General features: G+C 40.1%; 1 protein-coding gene across 3 annotated transcripts in view; it reads left to right on the top strand.

Annotated features, from left to right (window-relative positions):
• tafa4b (TAFA chemokine like family member 4b) overlaps positions 1 to 13,089 on the top strand; it is a 37,817-nt gene that overhangs the window by 14,407 nt on the left and 10,321 nt on the right. For all 3 annotated transcript variants that reach the window (XM_026168679.1, XM_026168677.1, XM_026168678.1), the window contains exon 4: positions 9,435 to 9,590. In XM_026168679.1, coding sequence (XP_026024464.1) covers positions 9,435 to 9,590 — 156 coding nt within the window. The remainder of the gene's footprint in view (positions 1 to 9,434; positions 9,591 to 13,089) is intronic.

Genomic DNA, 13,089 nt, shown 5'->3' with positions numbered 1-13,089 from the left:
TGTGTGTTGTGAAGGTCAGCATCGGTGCCTGCCCTCTTCTTAGTTTCTTTCTCGCGGTAAAACAAGATGTCTTCCTCTGAAACTGACTCGTGCTTTTTATTTGAGGGTTTCCTCTAATTGCTGGAAGTTTAGGACTTTTCAGTGATGAATACAACATGACACTCATAATGCCGAGGCTGAGGAATAATTGGCTGTGTGTTATGAGGGCTGTAAAGATTTTCCAGAGGCAGTTTTACTGCTGTTTTGTTTTCCTGATCATTCAGACATTTGCTTGTTCCTTGCGGTTGTACCATTTGCTTCCACATGGTGGCTCTATAGGTCAAAAAATAGCCAGTGTTGGCTCTCGGGCAATCGGTATTTTTTCAATCAAGCAGACATAACACGACTAAGAGTTTTTAGAGGAAAGGAAGAACATTATCTCTGTAGCTCAGGTTAACAGCACAACGTGCAGATGATTCATTTGGCGCGGTTAGTAGCCGTCTTCTTTGCACACCTGCAAGACACACTCAGCACATGAGAAAGATCATCTAGCATAAGTCTTGCCTTCACAGCTCATTTCTCAGTTTGCCCCCTCATGAGCAGAACAAAGCTGTGTAGCAACACATACTTGAACACAGCCCCATTTTTTAATGCTATTCCTTTGGACACACACCATTTTTTCTTTTTCTTTCTTTTTTTAAAAAGGCAAATAGAGAAATTCATAAGCTGCATTACAGGAGCAGTAAATGTGATCCAAGACATACCAGTGTCATGTACTGTTGAAACATCAGCCTTTCTCAATGGTAAAGTCATTGTCTGCGCTCATACAGCAGTGCTTCGCAAAAATATCTGAAATTCTCTTTTCTTTTCTCGGTTGAATGCTTGAAATTAGATTATTTGAGATTAAATTCAATCACTGCCTTGCAGAACTGATATATTTCCATACACTCTTATCACAGCTTGTTATAGCACACTTAATCTGGGAACCCATCAGCTATTGCCTGATATGCAGATATCTGTTTACAGAGATTAGAGGGTGGTTGGCAAACCACACATTTTGTTCTTGTGGAACAGTTACTAATCTGGCAACCCATCATAAATCAATTTATAGCATGTTGATGGCTCTTCTTTGCCCACCCTGTTCATGCCAGGAGCCTCCTTTTAGCTTTAAACGGTCTCTGTTAGACTTAAACAAACATTACGCCACATCTGCATGTCCATCTCTTTGAGAATACTGCCTGTTTTTGCCTCCCCTTTAGGCTGTTTCTAAGATGACTCCTCAAAAAACATACCAGGCAAGGTCAAGGGAGTAGGATTTATTGGGGATACTTTTGTTCCACAGAAGCACCTGTTGTGATATTTAACATAAATCTGTGTTGGGCCTGGTGTGGACTTGTGAGACATTGATCCTGTCAGGATTGATGGGTGGTGCAGGCCTGGAGTAGAGAGGAGATGGAGCAAAGAAGGTTAAAGAGTGGGCTCAAAAAGCAGAAAATAGGAAGATATGGAAATTTAAAAAAATATAATTTTTGAGTATATTTTGTAAAGGAGAAGTTATGAGACCTGGTCTTGTGAGCTTGCTCTGTTGAAACTTAAAACTTGACCTGTGCGCTCTACCAGAGATAGTCAGTATGTCTTTGCTAAACTGGCATTGCTGCCTCTGACAGATTTGCTAGATACCTGGCCTTTTATAGCAATGTGCATGCTTGTCAGGTATTGACAAGGGATAGACACAGTTTTTTTTTTTGTTGATAAATTGTACAGTGCTGCTGCTTGCCGGTGTCTGTCAGAATACATCAATCGCCTCGCTAACCCATCAGTTCAAGGGAGCTCCGTTTGCTGGCCGCCCGGCTCTCTCCCTTTCGCAGGAATAGAAGCGTTTAGCCTTGCCAAGTCTTTTCATCTCAGGCTCTATTTAACCAAGATGGCCATAACAGAATGATTTAAAGGCAGCACTATGACATTAGATACACTGTTTTTGTATGTATATAGCTGGAAGCTGGCTGCTCACCACATGAATTTTAAGCAGATAAAGGGTGAGAAGCAGAGGCTGAATGGGAAGGTAAAGGGCTCAACTCTGAGGGCTCACAGTTGAGCTTCAGTTGTTAATACTCTTACTGATACTGTTCTGATGATCAGACTCCTTTTTTTGGTTCAACTTTATTTTGTTTCTTCTCAAATTATCCTCTGAAAATGTTCCTTTTAGTGGTAAAACTCAAAGCATGCAAATGCAAGCTAACAAGTTGGGCAACACAGGACAGCACCAAAAGAATTTGATGATAATGAAGGCAGAGAAACACATTTGTGCACATATCCACATGCCACCGGTGATATGGAACAATAGGTGAGGAACAAAGGGAACAGAAATGAAGTGATGAAGCTCTAAAAGCATGATAAGTTTTTTTTGTGCAGTTAGTTTCACAGCAGCAGGCTCGACTGTAGGGTGCAGGTGAACTACATGATTTCCTACACAACTGTTGTACTGTCGCTTTGAGTCCTGTGAAACAGACTTGGTTTTTATATATGAAAGAAGAATCAAACAATTAAAGTTTCATTATTTTACTTTACTTTTTACATCAGGATGCACTATATTTGGTTTCACTGAATAGCTCGCACTAAGAGTGGCTGTCAGATTCAGCCTTGTGAAAACAGGCTTTACGGGAGACTTTTTGTTGAACTCTAACCTATGGAAGCCCGTTTCCGCCACTAAATAAAAACAAAAAAGCTAGTATCCATAACTCGAAATTTCGAGTTATTTTCTCGAAATTTCGAGTTAGCTCTGCCAATCAAAAATATATGTGAATGAGGTCGCTTTCTTGTTACCCGGAAGCATATGGCGCAGAGGAACGCGCACTCAAAAACGGATCCCAACAAATTGGCGCTTTCGCGAGTACGTTTGCTGATAGTAACACCATGTGATTCAGCTAATAACACAGGGATTTCATCATTTGTGTAGCCAGGCTGAAAACACTCAGCAACCTGTGCATTCACGACTGGATGTAATACCGGTAGCTTAGCTGTAGCATTTGTAGCTGAGGGCTTCAGCTTCCGGGTAACAAGGAAATGACGTCATTCACGTAGATTACTGATTGGCAGCGCTAACTCGAAATTTCGAGTTACTTTTCTCAAAATTTTGAGTTAATAAATCGAAATTTTGAGTTAATATGTCGAAATTTCGAGAAAAAAACTCGGAATTTTGAGTTATGGATCTGTTTTTTTTTTTTAGTGGCGGAAACGGACTTCCATACTAACCAGATTAAATATTGTAATAAGATTTTGGTGACACGTTGGAAGCATTGTGTGGATGAAACTGTACATGAAATGACCAAATGTGAGCTACATTTTAAATAAAATTTAAATATGGCATTAGGTCTCGCCCCTAATGGGAAGCCAAATTGCCACCTATGCCCTAAAATATGCAATTCTTTAAAAGCTATTTCACTTTTAATAGTATCATAAGCAGACAACATAAATGTATATGGGAACTGTATCATATATCACATTAGGGTCATTTTTTTCATGGTATTGTGCTGCATTCTCCAGAGTGAGAAAACTACAGTGGCCCTATGAGGCCAAATGGACTGCAATTTAAGAAAACACCAGCAATAAGAAAAACACTGCAAAAAAACACAATACACAACGGAAATAGGAAAAACAAGAACAGAAATAGGAAAAACGAAAACAGAATTAGGAAAAACAGATTTCCAAAAGCACAAGGGAAGTGTTTCTGGGGAGACAATAACCCGACGGACCAGTTGCAGGAACCAAAATATGCCAGGTAAGTGTGTTTTAATCTCATGATTCATGTAATACTGATGGCGGATTTTCAGGTTAATAGTTAGGCTAACACACTTCCCTCTCATCCTTTCTTTCCTGACAAAACCGATAGATCCTCCACTTCTTTTAAGTGTCTCCCAGCGCAATTCCTAGCATATTTTGGTTCCTGCAACTGGTCCGTCGGGTTATAGTCTCCGCAGAAACACTTCCCTTGTGCTTTTGGAAATCAGTTTTTTCCTATTTCCGTTTTCGTTTTTCCTATTTCCGTTGTGTTTTGAGCACTTTTGCAGCTTTTTTCTTAATGCTGGTGTTTTCTTAAGTTGCAGTCCGTCTGGCCTCTCAGAGCCACCGTAGCGAAAACAAAACTACTGCAGAAGTACTAAAAAATGCAGTTCCTAAACTGGCCACTTGAGGTCTGCTCCGAGAGCATGTCAATCCCCATAGAGTACCATGTTAAAGGGCTCAAATTGATAGCGTTCAGAAGCAGAAAACTAAACACTGGTTTTGAGCATACTCACTGTGCTCAGATGACTCAAATGCAGATTTCGACTGACAGGTGTGCCAACACAAGCCTGTTTAGGCTTCACTAATCCCACTTACTATTCTGATCCTCTTCATCATGTTTCGTACCATCTGGGGCATTTTGGAAGTATCTGCCAAACCATCCAAAAAATTTGTGCTTCAGTCTTGGTGCGTCAAATTCTAGTATTTTATTAGTTTGTTACTTAACGCTAATTAAGATAACTAAAGATAACTAAAATGCTAATTAGCAGATACATGAATCTGTGCAGTTTGATAACTTCTCACTTCACCCTCTGATCTAAATATGGTTAACACAAAATCAGTGTTGATTTTGACAGCAAATTTTCATCTATAGTTTTAGTCATTATTGAGGCAAATCCTAAATATCATGCAATACAGTGGAGTAAATCTGAAGTATGCTATACATATTTTCCTTGACATCAAATGTTAAATCTGTCCATGTCTTCTTTCGTCCCAATCGCTGACATTTTGTCACGTTTCTATGAGAAACAGGGAGCATTGGAACTCCCACTGTGGAGATCAAAGTGTGCGCATCTAATCTTATTGCACAAGGAGATTAATTCTGACTGACTCACTTCCAAACTTGTCCCGCCTTTTTACACAACTTAATTAGTTCTGATTGGATATTGTCTAGTAGTTTAGTTATTAGTTTTTTGCTTCGGTATCGTCTTGTTTTCGTCAGGAAAAGAGGTCATTGATGAAAACTATGGAGAAAATTATTAGTCAACAAAATTAACACTGCATTTTGAAGCTAACATGTTAACCATATTAACATTGTACCTTCAAAATGCAAAGTCTAGAATTTTGGCGGTTGACATCATTTATACACAGTCAGTATTTGCCAGCAGTGAAGTAGGCCAAACGGACTATTTTGCAGCTTTCTAATATGTTGTATTATTTAATTTTGTTTACTTTGTTACTGTTATTACTGTCTTGGAGCAACTATGATCACGTAATATCTTGTGGGATTGATAAAGTATTCTGATTCTGATTAAAGCACCAGCACCTGCCTCACCTTTCAGACCCAGAGACTGTGTGTGCATATGCTCATAAACTCACTGTCACTAGGGTTGCAAGCCTGTTGTTTTCTGGTTGAACTGCGCTTCTTTTGACACGTTCCTGCAGTCCGCTGGTTGGATTAGACCCATTGTGCATGAAAATTGCATTCGTGTCTATAAAAAGCAAATGTTTTATTTTACCCAAATCCCACCAAACTGAATCCAAATCAACACGTTAAACCACACTATCACACTTACTGTGCACACACATGCACATAAACACTCCAAGTGAAATGCTCTGTCCTCATTTAGTTATATTACTCCCCACAAAGACTATATAGGAACACTGTATGATTAACATTACACTATGAGAGAGTGAGAATGAGAGTGTTTGCAATGATACCAAATAAAAGCTTTACTTTCTTGTTTCTGGGCAACAAGAGTGGGCGATGTTGAGTTGATTCCTCCAGCACAGTTGTGATGGATTTATATAGCACTTTTCTAGTCCTATTGACCACTCAGAGCACCAAAAGGACGCATCCTTTTAAAAAAGATTTTTTTGATAGAACCTTTTCCTACGACCCCCACTTATTGATTCATTAGAGGTGCTAAAGTTCAGTGTCGTGACCTAGAGCACTTCACATACAGACTGCAGGAGCCAGGGATTGAACTGCTTTCTGATTAGTGGATTGTACTACTTGCCTGCTGTATGGCTCCCAAACCTTTTACTGACTGAAGCATTTTTATGCTGAATGGTAGAACCACAGCCAGATCTAACTGCCGGCTACCATACATGCTTACAAACTTATCAGTGAATCAGCTCATCTTGTATAATATTTTCCAGAATTCAAAAATTCAAATTCAAATTCAAATTCAAATTTTATTTGTCACGTACACAGTCATACTCAGTACGATATGTAGTGAAATGCTTGGACAACTGCTCGTGACCTAAAGAAAACAAAAAAGGAAAAGGCTATGAATAAGATAGGAAATAAATATGAAAAATTAAAAAGGGTAAATTTAACTAGGAAGGAATAAAATATAAATTAAGGTTAAAAATGAAATAACTGTACAACACAAATTAGAATGAAGGGTAAATTTAACTGGGATGAATAAGATAAAGATAAATATATAAATTAAAGTTGAAAATAAAATAACTGTACAACACAATACACAATATAGAACTATATAAGAATGTATGAAGAAATCTAAATATAAATAAATATATACACAATAACAGCAGCTGTACAAGTATTAACCGGAAATGAAGAATATAGTGACCAGTGTTGTGCAAAACCAAAGTCCAGAAAGTCCAGTGTGTGTGTAAGAACCATATGTGTGGGTCAGTACTGTGTGGTGGTGTGATTGAAATTAGTTTATTATATTTAAAGGCTATTTTACACCTAAACACTGGACAGTTTTTGCTCCTACTGAAGCAAATCCCTTCACCATTATATAAAAACTGTATTTTATTTTTTTATTTTTATCTTTTTATTGTTACATTTTAGCCACATAATGTTTCACATCAACAAACCACAGGCAGTCTAAGCAAAAATATGTTTCGGTATGCAGTGTGTTGTGTTGCTCCTCGATGAACGCGACAGTGGCAACATCTAAAATACTCTGAAGTTGTTTAGAGTGTCCTTTAAACTGTCTATGAAAGAAAGCCTCTTAAAGCATTTACTTGAAGAGCACCTTGGTCTCTTTTTCTTCTTCTTCTTCATTAAGCTGCATATGTATACTTTAAGAAAACCCAGCAGAGGCTTTCTGTCTCCTGTCTTCCTTAAATAATGGAAATCACATTAAGAGAAGGATGTGGGCTGTTCTCATACCTTACATCAGCCTGAATTTGCCTCATTTGCATCCATTTATACTTCGTTGAGATTTTAATTAGGGTACGTGCCACGGACAGACAAAAAGAATGTGCATAAATGAAGCTGGGAAGGGTTTATCATCCACTGCTCAAACATACCCTCAAAGCTTTAAAGTTTTCAAACGTAAACATCTTCTGCCCAGTCCTGATATAGGCAATAAAGAGAGAAGGCCAGTGTACCTCCTGACCTCATTATGCCAGCGGAAGGCGAGCTGCTCTTTGTTCTCTCTGCTGCCTGTGACACTGCTTTCCCTCCTCCTGCTTGACTCTCTTCCTCTCTTTCCTCTCTCGTGCTAACAAGCTGCCTTTTTCCTGAGATAAGGCCAGCAGATTGAGCAGTCTTACTCAGTTCCAGTTCTGCAACAGCAGCAGAATAATTTCTTATTTATTTTGTACAGGCTATAAAATTGTGCTTGAATTAGATTTTCTTATTTTTACGCTGTTACTTTGAGCTTCAGTTGTGATTATTGCTGTTGTAACTATGACTTAATGTGTAGTTCTTGTCCATTTGACTTGTGCTGAGTTTGATCTTTTCTTGATTTTTATCATTACACAGAGCCTATATATATGTTTGCGTGTGTCAGTGAGTGCATGTGCAGTGTGCACGGGTGTAATCCGGCAGCTGCTCCAGCCTCAGGAGAGCCCGAGACAGAGGAGTGAGGGAAATGAAAGTGGAGGGATGATAGCGGAGGGGCGCCCTCGGAGAGCCAGGGATCATTGATGGGGCTCTCTGGAGAAGAGAACAAACAAACTTTAAATCAGAAAGGATGAGAGGGGCCATGGCCTGCAGAAATGGAACCCTCTGCTGAGTGTGTGCGCTGTATGAGTGTGTGTGCTTGTGCACACTTTTGTGTCTGCCTGCAAAGCCCATTCAGCTTACCATGAAAAGTTTTGGAGTCTGGGTATAGTCACGTACATAAATGAAATCTGGGCTTATGGTACAGTATAACCAAGGTTTTTCCAGGGCTGTAAAGAGGCTTATAGGTAGTTATGTCGCCAGCAGGGTTTGCTGTGCTCTGGAAACGGTGCCAGAGACTCTCAAGAGTGCACAACAAGCTTTGAGAGGGAAGATAAGGCAGCTGGAATCCATTCAGAAGCCATAAGCAAAGCTTAGATTCACTAAACATTGTACCCAACAGTTTTGGTTGGCGCATTTTCCTTTAGGTAGGCACAAAAACCTTTCTGCTAAGGGATTCATGGGTTTATTCATGTGCTGAGGGGAATGTAACATTAACACAGACAGTGCGCATTACACACTTCTATGCATTACTATGTAACATAATTTACAAGTCATCCTTGCTGCCTTGTACATGTGACAGATCAAGTTAAAGTATAAATGGTTGCTCTCGTGAGCTTACTCCTAAAATGAAGATACAGTCACCTTTTAGTCCCTGAAGACTCTGAAAAGAAATCATGTGTGAGGGGGCAAGATGTTCAGAAGGAATTCAACAAAAAATACTGAAACACTCACACACATAGTACCACATTTTGCCACTGTGCAGAAAGCTTTGGGTTTGCGCTACAACCCCTCAGGTTCGTTTGCTGTCCGGAGAGTCTTATAATTAACCAGACCAATGCCTGCTGGGAAGTGAGAAGCTAATAAGAGACATTAGAGGTGGCTGGTTTGTTGGAGGTGTCAGGTAAAAACAATTATCCTCACATATATCATGACTTTAAGAAGCACACACAAATGCAAGGAACCAAACACACAGACAGACGTGCATGGAGATGGAATGATAAAAACAAAAATGCGGATGCAAACGTGACAGCGATTTCCTCTAACTAAATAAAGTGCACACGTCTCTGCTTAGATCAAGTGCTTTGTCTGAAAGGAGTCAAAAAGAAATGATTATTTTTTCATATGCTGTTTGCTTTTTTTAATTTCCCTCCATGCACACCATCACGAGAACAAGAGTCGCCTCTGTGACAGAGTTAATGAGGGCGCTGGGCTGAGAATAAAAGCAAAATATCACTAAAAAGTGTTTACTTATGAATCAAAGACTGAGACCGGAATAAATCGAGGAGTTTAAACAAAAGTAAATTATTCAGCAGATCTGTTTAATCCTCAGAAAAGCTGGCCCGTATTTGATTGTTATTTGCGGCGCAAATGTGTTTGAATTTCGACTCGATTATTTTCAACAACAAATGCCAAAACACCAACAAAATCTCCCTTACAGTCGATGAATTTCAAGCAAATAATCCCCCCACCCTTTTTTCCCCTCCTTCTCTCTCTCTCTTTCTCTCTCTCTCTCTCTCTCTCACAGCATCATACCAAGTGAAGCAGGGGACATGTGAGGTGGTGGCGGTGCATCGCTGCTGTAATAAGAATAAGATTGAGGAGCGCTCTCAAACCGTCAAGTGTTCCTGTTTCCCGGGGCAGGTCGCTGGCACGACCAGAGCCAGACCCTCCTGTGTGGAAGGTAAAACTACGTGTGAGTGTTAGTGTGAGTGTATATATCAGGCCAAGCGTCTCTTCCAGCGGTTCCTCATTTATACCAAACAAATCCCGATGTGAGAATCTCTTGAAATGAAGTAGAATTAGTGATTCTAGTGGAGCTGATCACCGACCAACAGCCTGAGTGGATGTTTGGGCTGAAAATCAGCCCCGTCTTCTAACAGCGCACAGGCCTGAATTTGTTGGGCATCGTTGCTTTGTGAAACACATAAACAAGTAGGGTGTGCTTTCGGTTTCTGTGTTTTGTGCATCATATTGCAGACATCTCCCCCACAACACTGCAGCAGAGTCTCTCCATTTCTGCCAGATCTTTTTGGTATCTGTTGGAAACCTTTGCGAGCGTGACTGGAATTCCAAATGAAGATTTTGCAGGTTTGGACAGTGCTTCGCTGCACAACATGTTTTTGTAATAATTGACACGCTGCTGAATCCGGCGGGGTCACGAAGGCTAAAAATGGTTTTAATTATCTTGCATCATTAAAGTTTCTACATGAAACTTCTCACCTAAAACAAATCATTACTAGATTCATTTTGGAGATATTAGAAACGTAAATAGATGAGTTTAAATTTGCTGCCAGGTTGGATTCTGTCTGAAAATGACTTTTTTTTAATGGCACACTGCTGCTGGATTGAAAATGTATTTTCAGTTTATTTCCCTATAATAGAAGGAGTGAGATTGAGAGTGAATTCACACCACTGTCTTTACTTAAATTAAGATAGGATGTTTACTGGAAAATGAATGTAAAGCACCTTTAAGTGGGTCTTGAGTAATAGGATTTTTAATGTGTTAAAGTAAACCTGGATATATCTCGGTCCTCTTTCACCAGCGGTTTGGGGTTCATTGCATCCCAAGGAGATAACATGAAAAGTTAAAGCCACTAATGCCGGTAATGTTTCTCCTTGCCTTGCTAATTCCCCCATGCCATATGAAAGGAGAATCAAAAATATGACATCAGATTGGATGATTAAGCTGCGGTTTTAAAGGAATGCTGGTATATGGGACAGCTTAACGTTTCATATCCAGTCAGGCCGCGCGAGTATTTGACAGATGGTGATAGAGAAAGTATTTTCTTTGCATGTTTTTATGGGTTCAGACAGAACATTTGGGTGATTAGCGAGAGGAACGTTTTTATAAACAAATAAAAGCATGACATCAAACCCTTATGTTGGTTATGATTTTCAAGTCAACAGTTAAATAAAAATGTTGGATTCTGAAAAACGACAACAACAAAAATATCATCAAGCTAATTAATCATCCACAGACTTTCGCTCAGATACACAAATGTGTCTGTTTATACATGCTGAGTGTGCGGCTAGTAGCGAAGATGGACAGACGAAAGCTGAGGGTCGTTTTCATAGACCTCTGTTGCACCCGTTTGTCCGCATCGAGAGCTGCTGCCCAGCAAGAAACAAGCAGTGTCACTGACCCCTATCATCCGCAGACGCTCCGCTGAGATCAGACACACACACACTGTGTCAGCCAACCTCATCCAATCGCACTGTATTAGCCCCCTACCAGAAGAAAATACACAGTTGTTTAATACGTGAGAGGAGACACTACCTCTCCAAAGCATGAGGGTAATTCATACTGTTAACGTCACCTCGGGAAGGGGACTGATTCCGCACTTGCAAACAAATAAGTAATGAATCTACACAAATAGAGTCTTTGATGTGAGATCTGTGGGCAAACTTGAAGTGATGTCTCTTTTTTTTCTGTTTCAGATTTGGAACTAGATCAGATTTCACAGCGTTTGGTTTATTTTCCATGAAAAATAGCGTATTAGCCCCATTATCACTCTAATGCTGTAAATGAATGATATGGTAATTATCAAGAAGGGTAAAAAACGAGCCAAAACAAATCTCATTCACCCCGGCTCGCTGTTTGTTGACGTCTATTGACAGACAGTGCAGCACACAAACAAGAACTACTCACAGTCATTTAGTTTGGCAAATAGCAACTTCTTATTAAAACGCACATTATTTTTGACACGTGGTTCCCAATCCTACAGCTGTGCTATTGCTACATACAATCGGCTTTAATACAACTTCCCATTTTCATTTGAGTCTTCGTTTTATCTGACTTTGCAAATGCCCCCACGCTTTCCACCTTTACTAGTCAGGGCTGTGCACACACTGCCAGTCTGTGCCAACCTCCAGGCACTGAGTTGCTATTGCTGCGCGTGACCAGTAGACGGTGCTTTCCCCATTGAAATAACTTTAGTAACAAGCATACCTGCTGGTTCATTTCAGCACCATTTTCACCCAATAAAAAAGTAGATTTGTTTTTTAACCTCTTTGATGAGTTCCAAGATGGGAACTATTGCTTGATAATGATAAAACCAGGCAACCATAGCAAAGATGATTGGCTTTGTAATGAAAGCCAGGATAAACAAGGAATCACGTGAAACTTTGCTAACCCTTCAGAGCAGGCACTGCACTGATTCCTTGCTTTTATTTGTTTACTTCAAAGACGTGGTCTCGTTTGCTAAAAGGAGGAGTGACACTAATGAGAACCTAATGCACTCTGCGTGTGATTGAGAGTTAGTGATGGATTCTTTTTGATGGTCTTAATCACTTTTTTCGACTCACACGCACGCACAGACTGCGCGGTTCTGCCGTCACACCGGTCACGAGGCTTTCTAATTTTCTATTCAGATCTCACCTCGGAGTCTCACCTCCTCTCACTTCCAAATCCAGTGCTCAGCAGCACTTATCTCATGAGTCAGGCTTGACCTCTGAGTTCACAGTTCCAAAAGATCTCACCTCATCCAGGGTTTTCTTACGCACACAAACACACCTCAGTGCACGCACACATCCACGCGTGCTTCTCTCTCCCCTTTTTTTGGCTGGAGCACTGATGGAAAGAGACAACCCCCTCTCAGCAGGTAGCCTTTGTAGAAAAGCCATAGTGTAAATGGAGTTACATTATTGATGCTGGCTGAAAGAGGAGTTAATGGTGAGAGGTCCCATTACTGGGCTGCTGCACTGCATGGTGGGATACGCTTTTTCAAGTGAACTCTATTCATCACAACAACCCTGAAACCCACTTCTGTATTGGCTTCTTTTCTTTTTCTTCTCTGTTGGAATTAGCGCTGGTGGCGTGTGAGAATAAAGGGTTTGTCCTGCAAAAAGTAAGGTCATTTGGAGAAGTCTAAATCTGCGCGTGAAGAGTTTGCAGAGGTAGAATTGTTAACCGGAAAAAAAATAGAAGTCAAGCAGTGAAGCTCTTTTCGGGCTAACGCTGTAGGAGAAATGCACCCTGTCCACTTCTGAGTGGCTCACATATATTTTATATTTATATATCCTAAAAAACAAACAAAACACAGGTCGATGTCAAGAAAAGAAGTGCAGTAGCAGAGTTATGTTATGGAAATGTTTTCCTTGGTGTCACAGTACGCTAATCTATCTTTGAAGGACAGGAACAAACTGTTGCAAATTGTGAACAGTAACAGCAGCTTAGCCCA

The sequence above is a fragment of the Astatotilapia calliptera genome, chromosome 5, assembly GCF_900246225.1.
Source record: "Astatotilapia calliptera chromosome 5, fAstCal1.2, whole genome shotgun sequence".
NCBI classification, from domain to species: domain Eukaryota; kingdom Metazoa; phylum Chordata; class Actinopteri; order Cichliformes; family Cichlidae; genus Astatotilapia; species Astatotilapia calliptera.
The sequence above is the reverse complement of the archived record's forward strand: the minus strand, read 5'-3'. Positions and strand labels throughout refer to the sequence as shown.